At 47.2% G+C, this 21,943-nt stretch overlaps 2 protein-coding genes across 3 annotated transcripts in view; both read left to right on the top strand.

The window, feature by feature from the left end:
- Window positions 1-14,072, top strand: part of Tmem242 (transmembrane protein 242) — a 38,041-nt gene extending 23,969 nt beyond the window's left edge. The window contains exon 4 of the mRNA XM_021221441.1: window positions 13,475-14,072. Coding sequence (XP_021077100.1) covers window positions 13,475-13,573 — 99 coding nt within the window. The 3' untranslated portion in view covers window positions 13,574-14,072. The remainder of the gene's footprint in view (window positions 1-13,474) is intronic.
- Window positions 6,383-7,816, top strand: LOC110338173 (L-lactate dehydrogenase A-like 6A). 2 transcript variants are annotated; one of them, XM_021221440.2, is made up of 2 exons: window positions 6,573-6,854; window positions 7,017-7,632. In XM_021221440.2, the coding sequence occupies exons 1-2, from the start codon at window positions 6,634-6,636 to the stop codon at window positions 7,630-7,632; spliced, it is 837 nt and encodes a 278-aa protein (XP_021077099.1). In that variant the 5' UTR covers window positions 6,573-6,633. The 2 variants fall into 2 exon arrangements, with proteins under 2 accessions (XP_021077098.1, XP_021077099.1); XM_021221439.1 differs by having other exon boundaries at window positions 6,383-7,816.
- Window positions 14,073-21,943: the final 7,871 nt, after the last annotated feature.

Here is a 21,943-nt window from a genome sequence, read left to right as displayed (position 1 = left end):
TCCATCTCACAGTGCCTCTTATTAGAACATGGGGTCTCCACCTCACAGTGCCTCTTATTAGACATGGGGTGTCCATCTCACAGTGCCTCTTATTAGAACATGGGTCCATCTCACTGTCTCTTATTAGAACATGGCATGTCTATCCAATGTCTCTTATTAAAACATGAGTCCATCTCACAGTGTCCCTTAGAGTACATTTATCCCTACTTTATTTCATTTATGCATCTAAATGAAACAGCTGACCCATATTTAAGTAAAACTGTGGAAAGGCTTGCAAGTTTTAACTTTGAAGGTGTCAAAGAAGGGGAGTAGGCTTTTAAGTGCTGGTTGTTCCACTGGTTCAGCTAAAGGTTAAAAGCAAGTCTGAGTTTCCTAGCAAATTGTTTAATGGCAGCCATTCTGGAGTGGCCTAATCTAATGCTCTGCCCCCAGGAAAGAGCCAGTTTCTTGTTCCGATTACTACTCTGCCTGCCTCCTCCTCCTGACAGGGTTTGCCGGGACTGCAGAACAGAGTCGTCATGACCTGGCAGCCTCTCTTCTGTCAGCCTAGCCCACTGAGGAATATTTTCCTGGAATCATTTTAAAATGAATTGGAAATAGCACGGTGCATCAGCTAGTCAGCTCAAGTTTGAGGTGACAAGAACATCTCTGTCACCCTTATTTCCTATTCCACTGCGGCAGCTCTAATGGCCTAACTTGGCCTAACTGCACCGGGGAGAGGCATTTGATGTAAATGTGGAAGAGCAATCTGGTGAGAGAGGGCCTGGATCCTGTGGTCTCGTTCAGTGTGAAGTGGGAGATAATGACCTGAGTGCTTTTGTTTTTAAACCTAGGGAGGGGGATCAGTTCTTTGTGCACATTTCCAAACTACTTCTTTATAAAAACCCACCAATTTCTTTTTATAACTAAAATTTGGTCTCAAAGTATTTTATAAAGTGGAACTGTGCATCAGTTGAGGTGTGAGATAAGTGGTACCCTAAGAGCCTCGATGTCAGAGGCCCCACACAAGCCAGGCTTTGACACCTCCATAGTCCCACGTGCGCTGACCTCACCTGTTTGGGGTTTTGTCTTTCCCTTGTCCCGGTCACATGAGCAGCTCTCTAAATACAGCCCTACATGCAGAAAGAGTTGACACTGCTGCCTCCCCTTAAGTGGCATTTTCAAACCCACCTCTTATTGATTAGTCTCTTACAAATGGGTAACATTCCGGAACATTACATATGTTGATAGATTTCTATATAATTATCATCAGTTGTACACAGAAAATGAAGTGTTCTCTGAAATTGAGTTTTCCCAACTAAAAGACTTCCAGAATATATAAAAAACTGGGGGAGGGGGGGTCTAGAAGTCAATGTTAGGCAACTTCCTCGAGCTTTCTTCATCTTACTTTTTAGTCAGGGTCTCTTGTTTAGCCTAAAGCTTGCTGATTTGGCTAGACTGTGGCCAGCAAGCCCCAGACCTCCTCCCAGGTCTGGGCCTTCAGGCCCACCCTACCGCACCAGCCTTTAAATGGGTGCTGGGATCAGCTTAGGTTCATGCTCATTTATTTATGTGTATGCTATTCCTGGTGACATTGCACACATCTATAATCCCAGAACTTGGGAGAAATCTCTAGTCTTAAGGCCAGCCTGAGTTACAGAAGGAAACCCTGTTTCAAAATTAAACTCTTCGTGGCCTGCATTTGCTTTCATTCTGAGAATTGAGCTGGGTGGGACTTGGCCTCTTGTGATAACTGTTGCAGTTGTCTGAGTTTGTGTTGAAAGAGTCTGGGTTTTGATGGTGCATTTGTTTTTCTTCCCTTGATTCTCGCCTGGCTGTTCCTGGCAGCTCTGTTCACTTGTGCGCCAATACCACAGTACTGGGCACCAGTACTGCCTACAGCCCTTCCCTAGGCCCCCATCTTTTCCTCTTCGGGGTCTAGCTGCTAGGTGACCTCACTCCCACCTTGTGTTGCAGGCTCAGGGCACTGGGCTTGGATATACACAGGTGTCCTGTGTGCTTCCTCCCCACTGGCCTGTCATTTATTCCCAACCTGCAACCTACTCTTTGGTCGCACTCCCCCTGAATGGCAGCACCCACAAAGCTGCCCCAAAGCAAAGCCAGCTTGCCATTCATAAGTACGTCTCACTGTGTTCTGTCACCTGTCCTCCACTTTGCAGCCTTTCCACCTGGGGCCACTTCTTCCCACAGGGCAATCATAGGAGCTCCTGTGCTCTCCATCCCTCTCTGCAGCCCCTGTGCGACTTCTGGGGTGCTCGAGCACCCCGTCTGCAGCTGAACCGCATTAAGAGGGACAGACTATACACGCAGACCTGACCCAGCTCTTTGGGCAGTCTGTGTCTGCTCCCTCCCCACCACCACTGCCACCACCAGGTCATCTTCCCAAAGACTCAGCTGCTGTCATCTCAGCCCCTCCCCTTGCTGGCTGTCTTTCTGCTGCAGCACTCGGACATGCTCAGGTTACTCCAGCTATGAAATCCCCTCTTCGGGTCGTCACTTCCCCTTGGCTTGCCTTTACTGTCGTGGCTTTACACCCAGATCTGATTCCCGGCTCTCCTCCCACTCAGCTCCCTCATCTAGACCCTGGCATTTAAAGCCATCCAGCCATCTAGTGCTGTCCAAACATAGCTCCAGCCCCTCAGATTTGCCTCCCTGATGCATTTGGCCACCTTCACCTCCTTGTCTCATAACGTGTCTGCTGACAGCACACACCAGCCTGAGTGCTTGGGTTCTCTTGGGCTCTCTCTCTCTCTCTCTCTCTCTCTCTCTCTCTCTCTCTCTCTCTCTCTCTCATCTTCTCCAATTGGGAAATGCCTTCATTGCCTCATCTCCCAGTTGAAATCAAAAGCCCAGGGTTTTGTCTCATTTCCTGTGTCTCTTCTAACCCATGAACTGCCCTGCTCTGCTTGTAAGCCTTACTGCTGAGCATGGCCCTCTCTGCCTGTGGTCATCTTCTGCTTGTGCAGTGACAAGCTTCCTGTCCAGTCTCCGGGCCTCGCCTTTATTTCCCCTTGATTTCCCCCACATGGCAGCCAGAAATCTTTTTAAAATGTAAGTCAGATGGATCATGCCCTTCCTTCATTTAAAACCCTTCTATGGCTTCCTGTTGAAAGGGTTACTGATGGAGCCCCGCTACCTCTCTGACCACATCCAGACTCACCACGGTTGCCTGCCCAGTCGCCGCTCTTCAGTGGTGCCCGAGTACTTGGTACTGCAGTGCCGGGCTTCTTAGCTTTTTCACCTAAGAAGAGTTTACATGGCCCTGGCTACACAGGAACATAAGTTACGAAAATCAGGCTTGGACTGCTAATAAAGCCGCTTCTGTTTTAGTGGTTAGTCTTGAGTTGCCTTTTCACATTAAATCAACAACTATGAATATGATGATACAAAAAAAATGTGATTTGTAGAATTTATCAGAGGAACAGACGAGTTCGGTTTTTCAGTGTTTCATTCTGTAGCAGAGGGGAGCGGGGAGAGGTTGGTTCTGAGCGCTTTCTGGGGAGGTTCTCCACCTATACCTGTGTCCTGCTTAGAAGGCCTGCCTGACAGGGAAACACTCTCGGGTGCCACTCTTTGTAAAGACTCCCACTTGAGGACCACTTTAGTCAGGGAACAACACAATTAGATTTTTAACCTAATTTAAAAAAAAAAAAAAAACTACAAAGTTTTCATGTTATGGATTTCCAAGCACAAAGCAAGCTTCTGATTGCTTTCTGCAGAGAGTCCCCTCCCTGTGTGCCACTCCAGGTCAGCCTTGACGCTGGCCCCGCCCCCTCAGCAGCCCTGTGTTCTGCATTGAGGATTTCCTCTGCTGACTGTTATCACGGTTTCTCACATTTTAAATGGTTTTGAAGGATTAAAACATTCTCTCTGCCACCAAGTACTGGTTCTGTTGTATGTCCAGGACTGTGGGTGTGATATGTGGTGTGTGTGTGTGTGTGTGTGTGTGTGTGTTGCTGCTGCTGTCTCAGGGTGAATGTGTCTGAGGTTCGAGAAAGGCCTAACTAGGAAAAGTAGTTAAGATGCCCTTAGTCCTTTTGTAGCTTTTTCTTTTCTTTAAATTTTTTCATTAGCCTTCCAAGCAGCCCCTAAGGGGCCAAGCCTTCCGACTCTATTTGCTTCTACCCTGAGAATCTCAGCATGTCCCATGGACTTAGCTGGCCTACCTCAGGTCTGGAGTTCCTTACTATCCCTGTCCCTGTGCCCAGATCTGTTCTAGAGGACAGGAGTGTGATAAATCCGGGTGAGTTCTCTCTGGCATATCTGTAGTATTTTACGTTTAGCTGTCTATAACACGTCATGTAATGGGCTACAAAGAGCATTGCTGACGCAGGAGTTTTAAAACCTAGCTCAGCTTGGAGGACTGAGAGAGGTCTGCAGTAGGATGGTGTTGCTAGACTCTGAAGAAATGGAAAAGGAAGGTTCCAGAGCTGGCCGGGAGAGTCCAGGTGGAATGACTGAAGACGGTGGTACGGTGGCCACTGTGGACAGTCTTGGTATATGCCGCTGGTCCTGATTCCCAACTTCTGCCTCCTAAGAGATGTAACCAAAAGCACTAAGGTGTCATCCTGCCTCAGCTGTAACATTACTTCGCACTTTTAATAGGTAATTTGAATTAGGTCTCCACCTGAAAAGAGTAATGTTGTCATTTTTGATTCTCCAAATTGATTTAGTTGTGACTGAGGGGAAAGGCTGAAGAGGCAGCTGCCAGAGAGATTGTATTTCTGAAGAGGCTCAGACTGTAGAAAGAAAATGACTGTGGACAGAAGCCATCCAGCAAAGAGTCTTTATGTCCTTAACCTCACACTCAAGAGCACTCATCCTGGAAAGCAGCTTGACTGGCCAGGAGCGTTATCCCAGAGAGGAGGTGGGGACGGCTGTCAAGTGGGAAATGGGACAAAGAAGCAGGTCCGGGGCCATTTCACAAGGCCCCTCTAAATGCTGGCCACCATTCAATGAAGATGGGGGGGGGGGAGTAATTTTTTTCCTTTTAAATTCCGGTTTTTGACAGCTTGCTGCCATAAATCTGATTGTCAGTGTGGAGGGAATTTAACTGTGTTAAACCGTGTGTCATGGTGGCTGTTTCCTCCAGGCAGCCCTTCTGGCTTGAAACCATGGAACACCATTGGCAAATCACAAGGCTAAGGGTTCTGCTAGCAGTTCCCAGCTTCTCTGCAGCGGGAGAAAAGAGTTCCTCTTCAAGTCTATGAAATACTCTTTTTCTGCCAGGGCTCAGCATCCTAAAATTGAGAAATTACAAACGATAAAAAGGCTACCTGTCCCTGGGCCCCTCATTTGGGAGAGCATGTCACTGACTTCCCAAGAGGAAGTGCTCTGAGTGTTCATCACGTGGGCAGAGTTGATTAGTGGAGAGAAAATGCCATCATGTGTACTGGGGCCTTTGTAGTTTATTAGGGTTTTCATAAAAGTGCAATGTTTACATCTTCTCAGAATTTGAAATTAGTTCATAAGACTGTCCCGAAAAACACAGATAAGATATACCCACGCCAGGTTTGAAAGGTAACTTTATTTCACTACTTCAGTAATAGTCTAATGTACACATTGGCTAAACGTTAAAAAGTCATTATAGAGGGTTAAGGGCCATCTTTCTCCGTAAGAAATTGGAGAGCTTAGGGAAAGATTATTGTTTTGATTTTTGTGGGGGTTTTATATATATATATAAATTTGTTTATGTGAATGTGTGTGTGAGATCGTGGAATTTTTGTTACCATGTGAACTATATGCCCACAAAGGCTATCCGGTCTCAGAAGTTGGAGCTAAAGACAATTGTGAGCCACCTGATGTGGGGGTCCTGAGAAACCAACCTCTACAGGGGCACTAGGTGCTCTTAACCACCGAGCTATTTTGCTGTTTAATTTGGATGCAATCACAGGCTTTCCTTTGGCAGGAGAAAGAAGGGCCGTGCTCTTCCGGTGTAGACCAGATTGCCCTTCCTTCCTGCTGCCTTTCACTGGTATGCACCATGGTTAGAATACAGATAAAAATCCTTCATAAACAAATGGTTCTCCTGCTGGATATACCGAACCAAGAGCCCATTTCTCCAGCCAAGCTGCCTCTTGGCAGACAGTACAACCCTCCTTGTTGTGGTTCAAGGTTTTAGCCTCATTTTCATCTGGAGTTGCCAGGACCAATCTTCTTGCTTTGTACACTAAGAATAACAAACAGATAGTTCCAGGGTTCTGGGTTGGGCTTTATATATCAATAGTAAAGAATATGGGTTTGTAAAACAAACTACAGTATGTCTTTGCTGGAGGTGGAAGCCCTTTATAAAGCCACGGTGCAGGCTTGCAGTTGAGGAGCAAGAAAACCCAGCCTGCGCGCGCTGAGCCCATGCGCAGCACAGTTGGGGGACTGCGCAGCCGCAGTGGGAGGGAGGGCTGCGTCTGTACTGCCTAGCAACTGCCGTTGTGGCCTCAACTGTCTTCCTCACGCTGTTCACTTCCTCCACCTGAGTGCGCAGTCATGGCCTGGGCTACAAGAATCTTGCGAGCCAGCAGAAGAGTGAATACAGCCAGGGTAGATTTCAAGGACTTTGGCATAGCTCTATGGCCCAGTCAGGTGAAGCGTGTCCCTCCCAACCGGGCCTGGTGGAGCCTCACCCCCACATCTTCCATGGCGACCGTGAAGAGTGAACTTATCCAGCACACCAGCTCCGAAGAGCCCGTTCTCCACAGCAAGGTCTCCATTGTAGGAACTGGATCAGTCGGTATGGCCTGTGCCATCGGCATCATAGCAAAAGGCTTGACTGACGAGCTCGCCCTTGTTGATAATAATGAAGAAAAAATGAAGGGTGAGACGATGGATCTCCAGCATGGCAGTGTCTTCATGAAAATGCCAAATATTGTTTGCAGCAAGGATTTCCATGTCACTGCCAACTCTGAGGTAGTGATTATCACAGCGGGTGCACGCCAAGAGAAAGATGAGACACGCCTAAATTTAGTCCAGCGAAACGTAACCATCTTTAAGGCAATGGTTGCAGAAATTATCAAGCACAGCCCTCGATGCAAAATTATTATTGTTTCCAATCCAGTGGATATCTTAACTTTTGTAACCTGGAAGTTGAGTGGGTTTCCCAAAAACCGTATTATTGGAAGCGGCTGTAACCTAGATACAGCTCGTTTCCGTTACATGCTTGGACAGAGGCTTGGGATCCACTCTGAAAGCTGCCACGGGTGGGTCCTTGGAGAGCATGGAGACTCAAGTGTCCCTGTGTGGAGTGGTGTGAACATCGCCGGTGTGCCTCTGCGAGAGCTGAATTCAGCTATAGGAACAAACAAAGACCCCGAGAAATGGGGCGATGTCCACAAAGAAGTCATTGCCAGTGCCTATAACATTATCAAAATGAAAGGTTATACTTCCTGGGCCATTGGCCTGTCTGTAACTGATATTGCAGAGAGTATTCTGAAGAATCTCAGGAAAACTCATCCAGTTACCACCATAATTCAGGGTCTCTACGGAATCAAAGAAGAGGTGTTCCTCAGTGTGCCTTGTATCCTGGGAGAGAATGGCATATCTGATATTATAAAGGTAAAGCTGAGCCCTACAGAGGAGGCCCAGATGCTGAAGAGCGCAGAGACTGTTTGGAAAATCCAGAAAGATATTAAGTTTTAAGTCACCCATCTAAAGATACTGAAGACAGAAAATGCAGTGCACGGCCAAGTGTGGGGTGAAGGGGGGGGGGGTCCAAAAGCTGGAAGGTCTCTTGTTTAAGTCTCCTGTGTGTAGCATCCAGCGGCTGGGTGACTGCTTTTTCAGTTTCTGGGTGGCGGCATTAAAGGTATTCTTGGTGTTAGAAGTACTGGTTATTGCCTGTTGGTGTGACATGAAGGAAACAGCTATCATTAGTGTGTGTGCTGTCATAGTCCATCTGGGTGGCTCACATGCACAGCCGCTCACATGCCATTTTAGAAAGTAACTCCTACATTTAAAAGTAAAAATATGTACACAGACTTTCATGTGATACATTTTGAGACTGCCTTCATTGTCTCGGAACACACTGCCAGCTGAACTATTAAGACATGATAAAGGGAACAGGAAGGAGGAAGGATGGGGCTTGCTGCTCTTGCAAGGATCCAGGTTAAGTTCCCAGAGCGCACATGGTACCATACATATGTGCAGCCAACACACTTAAAAAAATCCTTTTTTTTTTTTTAAGACATCATGAAATGGGGACTGCAGCTGTTTGAAAAGCAGGTGGGAGAGAAAAGTCAGGAGGGAGAGGAGATGGGGGGGGGGAATTGGTCCATTATTCTCGTGTAGCAGACTCAGGTTAACATCGACATGGTACTCTGGCTGTAGGAAGGACTGATTGGCTGCAGAGGACAGGTGCTGCCATTGGCTTGGCAAGGATACAGAGCATCCCTGGGATTGCAGTTATACAGATGAAGCCTGGCTTAGTAAAAGCCTTTGAGAACTGCTGGGAACCTGTTGTCTTGTTAAATGGAGATACAGGTTACAAATGGTTCTTGCTGGGCAGGTCCTAGCAGCACAGTGGCCTTGACCGAGTGAGTAATCCTGCTGCTCAGTTACCTTCTGTGACAGAAACAAGCTCCTGAACTGTGTCCTGGGACCTGGTGTTTCAGTAAGCCTCAGTGAGATTGTACTTTTCAGAAAGTTACGTGTTCACTTTTTATTTCTAAGTCAGTTGTCTTCACTGAAGATTCTGGACTGTATGGGTGGGATGCAGAATGGTTTAGAAGAAAACAAAGATACTTCTCTGCCCTTTACCTAAATAAGACTAATAACAGCAATGTGGGAAGCCTCCCGTTCACTTTCCTAATGCCACTGAGCAGTGGGTAACACTGGAGACCTCATCCCTGGGTCTTCCCATCACCAGGCTGTCAGTGCCTGCTCTCTGAACCAAGCCAAAGCTGATTAGTGAATATTATCAAGTAGACACTGGACAACAATCTTCCCATTTAAAATGAATAAATGGATGGGTGGGTAGATAGATAGATAGATAGATAGATAGATAGATAGATAGATAGATAGATAGAAATGACCCTTGTTGATCAAAACGCCTATACTTAACTAATTGAAAAGCTGGAGAAATGTTCTGACTCCCTGGGAAGTAGTGATGTAAAGGCACCAAATGGTGGGCTGACTTCAGGAGATGGGATGTTCACATCTTGGGGAGCTAGGGTGTCTGTCTCCTCTCATCCAGCCTCCAGCTTTTCTTTAGTCTTCTGTCAGGCAAACTGATGTTTTAGTGATGGGCCCCAGAGGTACTTTATGTCAGTAGCCCTCTTCCTGATTCAGCCAGCATAGACTGGGTTGTGCTATGATCAAAACAATCTGAGTGGTGGATGGGGAAGGGGTTGATACCAGGAAGTGCTTTACAGTGTAAGCATGAAGACCTGAGCTCAGTCCCCAGGATCTCTAACATTGGGAAGAGATGAACAGATCTCTGGGGCTCCCTGGCAATCCACCTGTTGTACCCAACAGTCCTCAGGTCCTGGCCAGAGACCCTGCCTCAAAACCCAAGGTGGACGGCTCTCAAACGATACCTGAAGTTGACCTCTGGCCTCTACCCACATGCATGTCTACACTCATGCACATATACACACACAAAAGCATCCTCCACCTCCATGCCTTAACAATCTAGTTTTCACTCCTGCAGGGTCCATGGAGCAAAGCTCCCCTCCATGACCTAATGGCACCTCTGCTTGCTTTGTCCCTGAGGCACCACCGAGGCCACAGGTTCCAAGATTCCCCTACAGACTGCCCTAGAGAGTCGAACATGTGTGATTAAATAACTGGATATGACCTGTTTCTTCTGTCCACCCACAAGTCACGTGGATGTCTAACTTCAAAGAGGTGAAGTATAACCCTCACCTACAGAAGCGGATGAGACTGACCATTGGTGAACACCAGTAATGTGGTCCTGGGATCACCCAGGCTAAAATGTCCAAGTGTGTGTTCTGGTTTTAAATCATGTTCGAAAGGCTTAGGGGCACTTTGTCATTGTAGTCACTGTAGTTCACAGAACCATAGTGACCATGGGAGAGTCCTGGGTATCAGTAGGCAGCCAGCCACTTAGCAGGTTACCCCTTCAGCTCTGGTTTCTCCTGTGTTGGGTGGTGGACATCATTTCTGCCATGTGGCACTGTGAAGCTTTACCCCAGTGCTTTGGTACCTGACACATAACCAAGTGCAAACGGAAGGCTCTTCTCACTCAGATAACACAACTGGCTGTGCTTTCCAGCTGTTGTTACACAAGTCCAATTACCAGATGCTTAAATCACCCCGGCCCCTTACCAGAGGCATCTCTGGGTTTCTCTCTCAGTAGAGCCTATAATAAGGGCAGATGCTCCTGAACTAATGATTAATAATAATAATAATAATAATAATAATCAACTCAGCTTTTAGTGCCAACAACTGCCTGTTAGTTGATTCTATAAGGATTTATGAGATTAGAGATAATATCAGACAAAATGGTTTTCAGTTTCTTCTTCCACAGCGCAGACATGCCATGGTAGTGTGGGCAGCACCCATGTACGCAGTGCAGAGAGCAGGTACAGCGTGCAGTCAGACCTGCCTCACAGCTGGGATGAGGACCCTGTCCCCAGCTGTCTATAGAAGGGGCTAGCATTTGCCACACTCCGTGTTGAGGGGCGAAAGATAAATATGCCAGCACCTGGAACAGGCTCTCTAAGCCACACCACTGGCTATTCATTCTTACCCCTGGCGTACTGGCTACCCAGCTCTGAGGAAGCTACTGGGAGGTTAGTGAGAGCCTTAGTAGAGGCATAATCTCAGTTCTATTCTAACATAGTAGCAGTTGGACCTAGCTCCCTGAATGTCCGATAGATTACTTATAATTCCCAGTTGTCTGTGGCACTGCACTTGAGCATTGTAACATTACAACAGAGTGCTCGCACATGAGAGCAGCAGGAATTCAGGACAAGGTTCCAGGAGAGGTAGACTCTTTTCTCCAGGGAATACGGTTTACCCAGAGCACCCCACACACACCAAGGTCTCCAGGAAACAGCCTGGAGCTGCACACAGAGGCCTTGCTTTAGAAGGGCGACCCTGCAACCCATAGCGTGAACATTTACTCTCTGGTCAAAGGAACAAGGGAAGAGCGAGCTACAAAGGAGGACATGCAGTTTTGCTTTGGGGTAGTGTGACCAGAATGAGCCTTCATCGACTTCTGGGGCAGGGGAAAGTGCTGTGCAATAGCTGTGAGCTATGCTCAGTATATTTATGTCCAGATTTAATGTACTCCATCTTCAAATCTTTCTTTCAAGGGCATCTTTAAATGGGAATAACCCATTGACCTCTGCATGACCTTCACTGATACATAGTCGATATAGATATGATTCAAGCTGGGAACCCTATGGAGTCCCATCTTTGAAGCAGCTTGAGAACCTGTGTATTGCATAATTGTAGACTCTGGGTTTCCATCTCCACAGCGTGAGGGCACAGGACCCCCCTCCTGAGTGTCCCACATCTGAGTCTATACCCTGACTACTATTGGTGGTTTGTCAATTGTGGTTCCTTCCAGTGACTTATGTATGACCTCAGGAACAAATAGTAATACAATACTTAAGGATTGGACAATCAGGTGACTAGAGCGGCCACCCCACCTCCCACCTCCCAGGGTACTTCTAGCGTCTCTCTTCCTAGCAGCTGACCAGGGGTATCATGGTGATGGTTTCACCATGGAAAGCAAGCATGCTCCTACTTATGCTAGACAGTCCAACACAACACAAGTTGTAAAAGCAGAAGCCAGAAAGACAAAAGGAACAGCAGATTGCAAACCATGGCCAGGCAAGCATTGGGTTTCAACTCCGAACACCTATGCAGATTTAGATATATAGATACAATGGGTTGTGAATGGCATGTTTGACAAGGCTCTGCATGTGAATCCTGGATAGTCAGCTTCTGAGTTACCCCTGCCTGCCACCAATTGCAAACAATAGTCACAGCAACTGTGACTACAAAAGAAACTCCTCCCAGTCCTGGTCCCTCTCCAGGGCTACTGCTAGTGGAGAACCTCTCATGTAGGCTCATCAAAGTACTGTCCAGACAAAGCACTAGGGAAAGACAATGCCCATGTGTATATTCAAGATCAGCGTCTGGCTGGCAGATTTCTGTGAGCAGAGGTTATCATGTTTGCCTAACACAAGAAAGAGACAAGGAAATATGGTGTCATTGAGGCTCGATGGTAGAGTGGTTGCCTGGCTATGCAAAGATTAGCAAATGGGTGTAGGGAATCCAGACAGCTTACCTACAGATTCCATAAAATAGTGAGGATGATCACACCAAATGTCATGTAACTATAAAGCTATGCTTTTAGTAAACATGCTGTGGTGTTTACATCCATGAGAGCTTAGCATCTGGAATACAGCACATGCATCTGGATAGCACTGCAGTGGTCACGGACTTCCCAAACTGAGTACTTCGCGTGTGTCAGGGGCTGCACTTTGTGTGCACACCTCACTGTGTTCTTGCAGCTCTTCAGGAAGGTAATTTACTGTCCTTTCTGCATGTATAGGTGCTGGGAAGAGAGGAAACAGGACAGGGACATGGCTTTGAGCAGAGGTCTGTCTGACACTGAAGTCCTGTCACCAACTATATGACTTGCAGACTAGGAACTAGTCTAGAATTTACAAATTCTGAAAAAGATGAAAACTCTGAGTTTGGCAACAGGGTAAAGACTTAGCCTCCATTTGAAATGAATACATATCAACAACAGAAAATAAAAAGGACCCGTGTCTCCAATAGCCCCTCCCGGAAAGGATGTGTTGCTGGAGAGTCCTGGGAACTTTGTGAACCTGCTCAGCACCTGAGTCCAGAGGAACATGTGATGGGGTCAGCCTGGACCATTGTCCTGCTACTGAGAACTCTGCATGTCAGCATCACGTACACGCAGAAGGATGGGCTGAGTGTGCACCTAGGAATCCTCTACGTCAGCGATTCCCACCACGCAGCGCAGCACTACATGGTGTGACCTCCCTGTCCCCTCCTTGACTCTGGCTCAAATGGCCTTTCACTGACAAACTCTCAGTGTAGGTTTTCTACACTGGGTCATAAGAAGATTCTAGAATGTCTGTCATCAGGTTTTTCTCTCTCCTGTCCCTCCCTCCAGCGCTAAAACTCTTGGCCTGAGTTTAATCGTGTATTTAGATGGACAGACATTTTACTGCCCTGCATCTTTATAAATGAAGGCCACTGTGCAGCCCATTCTTCCCATACACGACTTGGGGCATGTCGATTTAGACGTGCTGCCCTCTAGACCGAGGGCAACGTTGTCTGTTACATAGTTGGTGGATTCACACTGGGGCGAACGGGTGCTGTGTCTCTGGATGCGGTCCTCAGCGTCCCTGGCCTGTCATTTGCTCTGTGTTCATGAGGGGTGGGGTGACTCCACTCAGCGATGATGCTGTCTCATCGGGCCTCATCTGTCCCTCCCTCCCTCCTGACATTTGATGTTTTGTTTTTCTTCCAGATAAAGGACTTTCGGAGTAAGATGCAATCCATATTCCCACCAATTCCCAAGAATCATGAGTCAGCCGAGGAGTGGGAGGAAGTCCTGAAGTGGAAATGACACGGGCATGGGCGACTCCAGAGCAACGGCTGCGGGAATAGCAGCTTTAGAAATGCCATGTCTGAAAAAGGGCTGGGGTGACCCCTCTCTAGGAACACGTGCCAATGGCCGGCGAACCCACAGGCCATGGCATCACCGTAGCTGTGTCTGTGGCACACGGTCAGAATGTTTTCCTAAAGTTAAGACAACAGTTGAATTACCTAGATGTTCCCCTCGAGAAGGGATCCGGAGGAAATGTTTTTGTTTAGAACAATAAACCATGTTTCATAATCACCAAAAAGGGGGGGAGGGGGTATAGATATCCCCGTGGCTAAGAGCGCACACTGCTCTCAAGAGGACCCCAGTTCGTTTCCCAGCCCCTCCTCCCCACTTTTGGGTGCCTCACCACCACCTGTGCCTGCGGCTCCAGGGGGATTCTGGAGTCTTGCCTGGATTCTGTGTGCACCTGCCCTCACGTGTGTCTACAGCCACAAAAGTATATACAATTAAAAACTAAAAATCTCCTTTTTGAAAAGTCAGCAGGGTGTGTGTGTATGTGTGTGCATGTGAGTGTGTCTGAGTGTGTATCAGTAGTAGAGAAGAGGTCATGAATTTCAAAGTGGGTAAGCTGGGGGAGCTGGAGTGTGGAGAGGAAGGTATGTAAATAGTGGAAACACAGTACCCACATGTGAAGTTTTCAACAAAAAAAAAAAAAAAAACAAAATAAGGAACAAAAAAAATATAAGGAGACTCCTAGCAGCATATACACACCTTAGTTTATCTAATCACATGAATTTTTAAGACCTATCTTACCTGCATGTGACTAAGAATTTAGAAGGTAGCTCCTATCGGCCGGTCCTGGAAAGGGGTGCCACTTGTCCTGGACAGTCTGGCTTGAAGCTAGCACACATGGGCTGAGGGCCTCCCTCAGAGGACGTGCAAATTCTTCACACAGGATGAAAAGCCAGAGACAGACAGCAGAAGAAACTTGGGCTGAAATGGCAACAGTGACATCCTGGCTGTAAAACGTGCTTTGTGGGGAGGGATTGGCTCCAAGTCCCTGCACCCTGTCTGAGTTTGTAGTTTTGTCTCCACGGTGAAAGTAAATACAATGTAATTGCCACCTATCGAAATATATTTTTATTATTTTATTTATTTACATTTCAATTATCACCCTTCTTGTCCCCCTTCCACGAGCCCCTTTCCTCTTCTCTAAGAGAGTGCTCCTCCGCCCACCCACTCCCACCTTACCCCTCTAACATCCTCCTTTACTGGGGCATCAAGCCTCCGCAGGACCAAGGGCATCCCCTCCCACTGCGGCCAGACAAGGCAATCCTCTGCTACATATGTAGCAGGAACCAAGGACCAGCCTATGTATGCTCTTTAGTTGGTGGCTTAGTTCCTGGGAGCTCTGAGGGGTCCAGTTAGTTGATATTGTTCTTCCTATGGGGTTGCAATCCCCTTCGGCTCCTTAATCCTTCCTCTAACTGCTTTATTGAGATTTCTGACCTCAGTCCAATGGTTGGCTGTAAGTCCCTGTGTCTGTCTCAGTCAGATGCTTGTAGACCTCTCAGAGGACAGCCATGTCGGGCTTCTGTCTGCAAGCACATATTGACATCAGCAATCACCGTGTTGGGGTTTGGTGTCTGTGCATGGGATGAATCCTAAGTTGGGGCCATCTCTGGATGGCCTTTCCTTCCATCTCTGCTCCATTTTTTGTCCCTGTATTTCTTTTAGACAGGAACAATTCTGCGTGAGGTAACCCAGGCCCAAAAGGACATGTTATGTACTCACTGATAAGTGAATATTAGCCAAAAAGTTAGAATATTCATGATACAACTCATAGAACTTATGAAGCTCAACAAGAAGGAAGGCCTGACTGTGAATGCTTCAATTCTACCTAGAAGGGAGAACAAAATAATCACAGGAGACAGAGGGAGGGACCTGCGTAGGAGGGGGGAAGGAAAAGGGAAGTACAGGATCAGGTATGGGAGGGGGAGACAGGAGAGAAGCCCAGAGGACCAAGAGACTAAATAGAAATGCGAAGCAGTGGGGGGTGGGGGACCAGGGAACCACTAGAGAGTCCCAGACACCAGGGACAGGAGAGGCTCCCAGGACCCAATGGGGTGACCTTAGCCAAAATGTCCAACAGTGAGGAAATGGAACCTGAAGAGACTACCTCTAGTAGATAAACATGGCCCCCAGTTGAGGGATGGGGCCACCTCCCTTTCTAAATATTTTTAACCAGAAAGAGTCACCCTAGTGCTAGGTCTCAGTATGTGTGTGTGTATGTATGTATGAATGTATATATGTATTATGTATGTATGTGTGTGTATGTATGTATGTGTGTATGTATGTAAGTATATATGTATACATTTATTTATTTTGCTTTTCAAGACAGAGGTTTTACCGAGCAGCCCCTGCTGTCATGGAACTCGATCTATAGACCAGGCTGGCCTTGAACTTGCAGAGATCCAACTGTCTCTGCCTCCTGAGTACTGGGCTTAAAGGTGTGTGCCACCACCACCACCACCAGCTTGATACCATTTCTTCTTTTTAAAGTTTATTTATTTTCTATTTCTGAGTGCTCTGTCTTCATGTACACCAGAAGAAGGAATCAGATCCCAATACAGATGGTTGTAAATCACCATGTGGTTGTTGGAAATTGAACTCAGGACTTCTTGAAGAGCAGCCTGCTCCTAACCACTGAGCCATCTCTCCAGCCCAGTACCATTTCTTAATGAAGTTAGTTTGTATGAACCCAACCTCTTGTGTGCTCCATTGTCCTCTAGACAAGCTGCTGGGAAGTGACTCTGCACATAGTTGAAGAAGGAAAGTCAGCCGTGTGATGGTGGTGCACACCTCTAATCCCAGCAAAGGCAGACGGACCTCTGAGTTTCAAGCCACTTCAGTCTACAGAGTGAGTTCCAGGACAGCCAGAGCTACACAGAGAAACCCTGCCTTGAAAAGCAAAAACAAACAAAACGGAAAAAGCCCCCACTATATCAGTGTGTAAAGAAGAAAACCTCTGATGCTGCTAATCTGGCAAAGACTTCAAGTGCAAGGTCGGTGGGGGGGAGGGGAGTCCCACCTTCTCAGAGGAAAAGGGAGGGGAGATGGGGGAGAGGGACTCCTGAGAGAGGGACTGGTAGGGGGAGCAGTATTTGAGATGTAAACAAATTGATTAAAATAAAAAAGAAAAGAAAAAGTAAATGAAAAAAAAAAAAAAACCCTCTGGTTGAATGTCAGGTGTACAGCTCCTTCAGAATTACCTAGGCCTTAATTAGTCAGCAATCGTGTTCCATAAAGTGCATTCAAAATCTGTTACAGTGAAACCTTTTAGTTCTAAAGGAACTCTCCAAATGAAATGTCAAGTGCATAATGTAAGATTTTTCTCTAGACCACATTGCCCTGTTAAAACTGCTGTATTGTTAATTAAACAGGTGTAATCGGTGTCTGAGATTCACATGTAACCTGCTAAAAATCCAAGGAAAGATTGTGAGCTTTATCAGCAAGAATGAAGTGTATGGAGGGTGGGGAGGTTCTTTACCCATCTTTTATTTTTAACCAGTTCTCTGGGGAGAAAAAAAAAAAATCCCAGCCTTTGAATACAGAGAAGAAAAGATAAGAGGCAAGTGGAATGGCTGCAGAGTGGACTCTACCTACCTCACGCATTCTCTGCCTAACAGATTTGGAAAGACCTCCACCGGATAGGAGAAAATGAGAATTCCTGTATCCGATGAAGGGATAAAAAGAGCGTTTAACCCAGACTCTCTGTACTAGAGTCCTGCCTTATAAGCTCCTTGAGAATAGGACCTTGTAAGTGTGGCAGTCTCTGCCATAGGGGCTGAGGGAGGAGCTGAGGGAGACTCAGGATGCGATGTGCTTCACAGGATTTGAAGGTACATGTGTCCAAAAGGATGAAGGAAAACTTGCTTCTTTGGCATGCCTAGTGTTCAATTAGCCCTGTCCCGACACTTCCTAGCCCCATGGGAATAACCTGGATCACCTTGTTGATAGGGACAGCTTTCCTAGAAGTGGTAGTCTTTTAAAGGCAAAAAGGAAAGAAGGGAGATGAGACCCTAAAAGAGCAAGCAAGTGATATCACTGAAGGGTTTTTCCACGGAATTCAGATGCCAGAGCATTTAGCCGTTTATCTACTTTCATACCAGAGGCATATTGTTAAATTGGTTAATGGGAAGGAAAAATGTTTAAGAGATAATGTTATTCTTTATGAGAGGAGCCATCTGTGTATGAGTCCTGAATGTCCCCGGATACGGAAGAGAGGAAGTGTTGCAGAATTTCACGTCTGTCTTCTTTGCTGTCTTTATCTAGGGTAGAGTATGACAAACATAATCACATTTATCTCCTGGAGCAGAAAGGGTTTTAATCACCCTATTAGCCAGGATGACATTTTTCACAGACTTAAAAAGGAATCGAGCAGACATTATCTCCCCATAAGCAATCCTTTTCATGGAGTCTGAGCACTAGAAATGCTTTAAATGGAGACAAGGCAGCCATTTCCATTTCCCATCTAAGCCAACATTAAGGAGGTAAGATGTGGCTTCCGCTGCGTGCGTGTTAAGCTTTATTCTTAGCACTGTAAGCCCATAGCTGTTGGAGAAAGCCACGGTGAGAAAGCACTGAGGGCAGAGAGAAGCAGACCTCAGGTTTCTGAGCAAACAACCCCTACTCAGATAAGTTCCCACTGCCTGTTACACAGCTCGCTTTCCCAGACCGAAATCAGAGCAGACACAACTTCGGAAAGGGAAGGCAGGGGGCGGGGCTTAGTACAAGCCTTTTCAAGACTATGACCTAAAGAAACTAAAGAAACAAGGATTCCAGTGGAATGGAGAGTGGGCGTCTGCCCCTAAGCCCAGCAGAGCCAAGGTGGATCGCGGTGTCATCCCAGCTCCAAGGTGTCATCCCAGCTCCAAGGCTCACGACACTGCCAACAGGAGCCAACAGGAGCCTGGCACACCAAGTCTGTCTGATGGGTGTTTACTCTCATGATTAGTGTGGTCTAAACTCGCAAGTTAATCCTTGCAACCTAAGAGGGAAGCAAAGAAATTAAGGAGGGTAGATGGAGACAAAATAATTAAAATCTACTGAATGTTGCTATTTCGCTTGGGGCAAAAATTTAATCTCTCCTAGGTTTTAATTGGAAAGAATGTTGTTTATATTCTTATTTTCATGCATTTCTTTGAAATGATGAGTGGGGTACAAGTAAAAGAGAAAATTCTTCAAATACTTAAATTTCCTGAGAGACAGTGTAATGCATATTTTAATAATATTTTATCAAGCTCAGTTTAGGTGTTTCTCCTTCCAGTCAAAAGTCTGCCTAATTTGTTGTATCACTAATTTGCTCTATCAGTGTACAGCAACCACCGGGGTCTCTCGCTGTCCTTCGGATTGTTGGGAGTTGAGGTCTGTGAGTACCCGGGAGACAGGGTTTCTCTGTGTAGCCCTGGCTGTCCTGGAACTCACTTTGTAGATCAGGCTGGCCTCGAACTCAGAAATCCACCTGTCTCTGCCTCCTGAGTGCTGGGATTAAAGGCGTGTGCCACCACCGCCCAGCGAACCATGGTCACATTCTAAAAAGAACCAATGTTAAAAAAAAAAAAAAAAAAATGCAAGTGAGAGCTGATGAGATGGTTCAGCAGGTAAAACCACTTGGCCTTCCGAGCTGAGTTTGATCCCTGGGACCCACGTGGTGGAAGGGGAGAACAGAACAGATTCCAACATGTTGTCCTTTGACCTCCGTATGAGCTGTGTGGCACCAATGTAAGAAAGATGAATAAATGTGATTTTTCTACAGGCAGGTGACTGTCTAAATATGCTCACAGACGTAAGGGTGAAGGCCACGCTTGAGAGATGCTCACAAAAACCAACTCACACAAGCTGAGCAAACTGTGTTTATAACACCTGCTCACCCAAGAAGCTACAAAAGCGCCCCCTCCTGCTGCCCTTGACACTGCCGCCTGAGGTAGTTTGTCCAGGTTTGCAGATTGCACAGTGGCTGCAAGAGGGGCTGGGAGCCTTTCCTCTCAGCTTCTTTGCAGTCGTCGCCACTTTCCTTCCTGTGGACTTTTTATTACGAATGATTGTGGTAAGAGATCTGCGAAAAGAACACGTTCTCACATCTCCTGACTCGTGGATCTAGGCAGCATAGCCGTCACCGGGGGGGACTTGCCTGCATGAGTCACACCATGCCCACCTAGGTTTGTCCAGAACGAGAGGGAGATTCAAAACACGTCGACGCCACACGGCTCTGCCCAGCACCCCACTGACAATTCACATGTTTTCCAAACGTTCCCCACACATGAGGCCACCCCTCCCCCATCCCGCAAGAGTCATCAAAAATGTAATGTATGAATCTGGGATTGTAATGGCTAATCTTGATTGACAGGTTGATTGGAAGGAGAAGCCAGTAGGATATGGTGAGGCTTGCCTCTGTGTGTATACACCAGGGTAGCTGTAGATCATGAAGGCTCTGGCATAACCTAATGGATTCACAGTAGTAGCACACACTGTGCAGATGGGAGAGGCAGGGCCTAGGGTGGGGCATGGCTGCACAGTGGGCGGGTCTTTGTGGGTATAGCTGCCCTGGCACTTCCTATTTCCCTGCTTCCTGGTTGTCACAATGTGAGTTACTCTGTTATCCCTACCATGGTGCCCGATCTCTCTAGAACCATGAGCCAAAATAACTCCTCCCTTCCGTAAGATGTTTCTGTCTGGATTCTGTTACAGTAAAACTAACCCAGAAAGCAGAGGTATGCATATTCTGGGCAGGATGAAGCTAGGCAAACGTTTCAGTATTCTGAATAGTCCCACAGGGGTGGGAAGTGAGGGCTGGGTTTTAAAGCCCAAGGTCAGGGAGGCGCCAGAGAAACCCCCACACTGCTGGTGAGTAATCTCACCATCCTCAGACCCTTGCTTCAGAATCAGGGCTAGGTCTGCTCTAGGCACCTGATAAATACAGGTAAGAGGGAGGTGGGAAACAGAGAAGGGAGAAGAGGGGGCAGAGGGAGGTACTGTGTGTGTGTGTGGGGGGGGGGTGTTCTTCACGGAGAAAAACATCTTTGTGTCTGTACTTAGGGTACAGCCAGGTCCAGGCAAACAAGAAATCTGCCTTCTCCGCCTTACTGATCAAATTCAGCCAGAAAAAAAAAAAACAAAAACCTCAAGGAAACATAGCAAGGAAGTGATTTAGCATTGGTTTGCCGGGCCTAGGGGTGGGGGTTTTTTTTAGCTCCCAGCTGACCACACAAGCTTCAAACTTAGAGCTGTTGAGGCGTTTACCAACTTAGAAGGAACAGGAAGAGACAAGACAGGTGACTATCTGGCCAGTGTTCTTCCAAAGGATCTGACGTCACCATCAGATGAGAGGCAACCTTGCCCAGAGCCATGTCCCCTGGCAGAGGGGCCTCGCCCTTCATTTCCGAAGCCTCACTCTGCCCATTTGTAGTATTGGCAGAATAGCGAGCGAGCCTCAGGCTCCTTCCTCGTCTCCAGGGTGGGGGAGTCTGTGTTGGCTTCACCCTGGGAGTGCTGACAGGAAGAGCACCTAGCCCTGCCCAGGTCACAGAGCGGTTCCTGGAATAAATTAGGCAAACCAGCCAGCCACTCGCTTCTCTTGAACCTCCAGTGCCCGAGAAAGACCACTAATTCCATCCATTTTGCACCCCACCCCCACCCCACGTAAGCCTCCACCTTGTATCTTACTTTTTCTCAAGTCGCTAAATCATCGCAAGCTGAGTGCTATCACACATTAATTACCTGCCATGACAAACTCCCCGGTCAGCTGTTTTCCAGAGCTCTGTCTGCCCGGAGGCGGAGGGAATTATCAGAAAAGGTTCAATCGCCAGGTTAATGTCCCCTCAGTGTGGCGCGTGAAGCTCGCTCCGTGCTCGGGCAATAAGCGCGCAAATTACAGCTAGCTTCTCCGCTCCTTCTCAACACAGGACAGGGCAAGTGTCTTCTAGGCCCTGGGCCATCATGACCTGTGCAAATGCTTTATTCTCGTTGGCTCCAAACTTCTAAATCGTCCTCTCAGAGTTAAATGTTGGCGGCTCAGCAGCTGAACCAGCCGGATGCTGGGGAGGCGGGGGTTGGGGGGATTGGGGGGATGGGGGGTGGGGGGCGGGGATCCCAGCAACTTGCCAGCCTGTGGTGATATCCAGCCCCAGGCCTGCCCAGGGAGTCCAATCTGCAGCAGCTGACCTCCTTAGGAGCCTTAGGTAGTGCCCACCTCAGAAGACATCTAAAAACTTCACAGACCACATAGCTCATGTCCAAACCCCATCTATTTCCTAACAGCTATCGATAGACCAAGAATATTCCTGTGGCTAAGTCTCCTTCATCCCAAATGGAGGTGAGTCCTCAGACTCA

This window comes from Mus pahari, chromosome 21 (genome assembly GCF_900095145.1).
Source record: "Mus pahari chromosome 21, PAHARI_EIJ_v1.1, whole genome shotgun sequence".
Classification (NCBI taxonomy): domain Eukaryota; kingdom Metazoa; phylum Chordata; class Mammalia; order Rodentia; family Muridae; genus Mus; species Mus pahari.
The sequence above is the reverse complement of the archived record's forward strand: the minus strand, read 5'-3'. Positions and strand labels throughout refer to the sequence as shown.

What these genes read in the sequence shown, in the direction of transcription:
- LOC110338173 (XM_021221439.1), top strand. Translation starts at nt 6,484, where the DNA reads ATGGCCTGGGCTACAAGAATCTTGCGAGCCAGCAGAAGAGTGAATACA.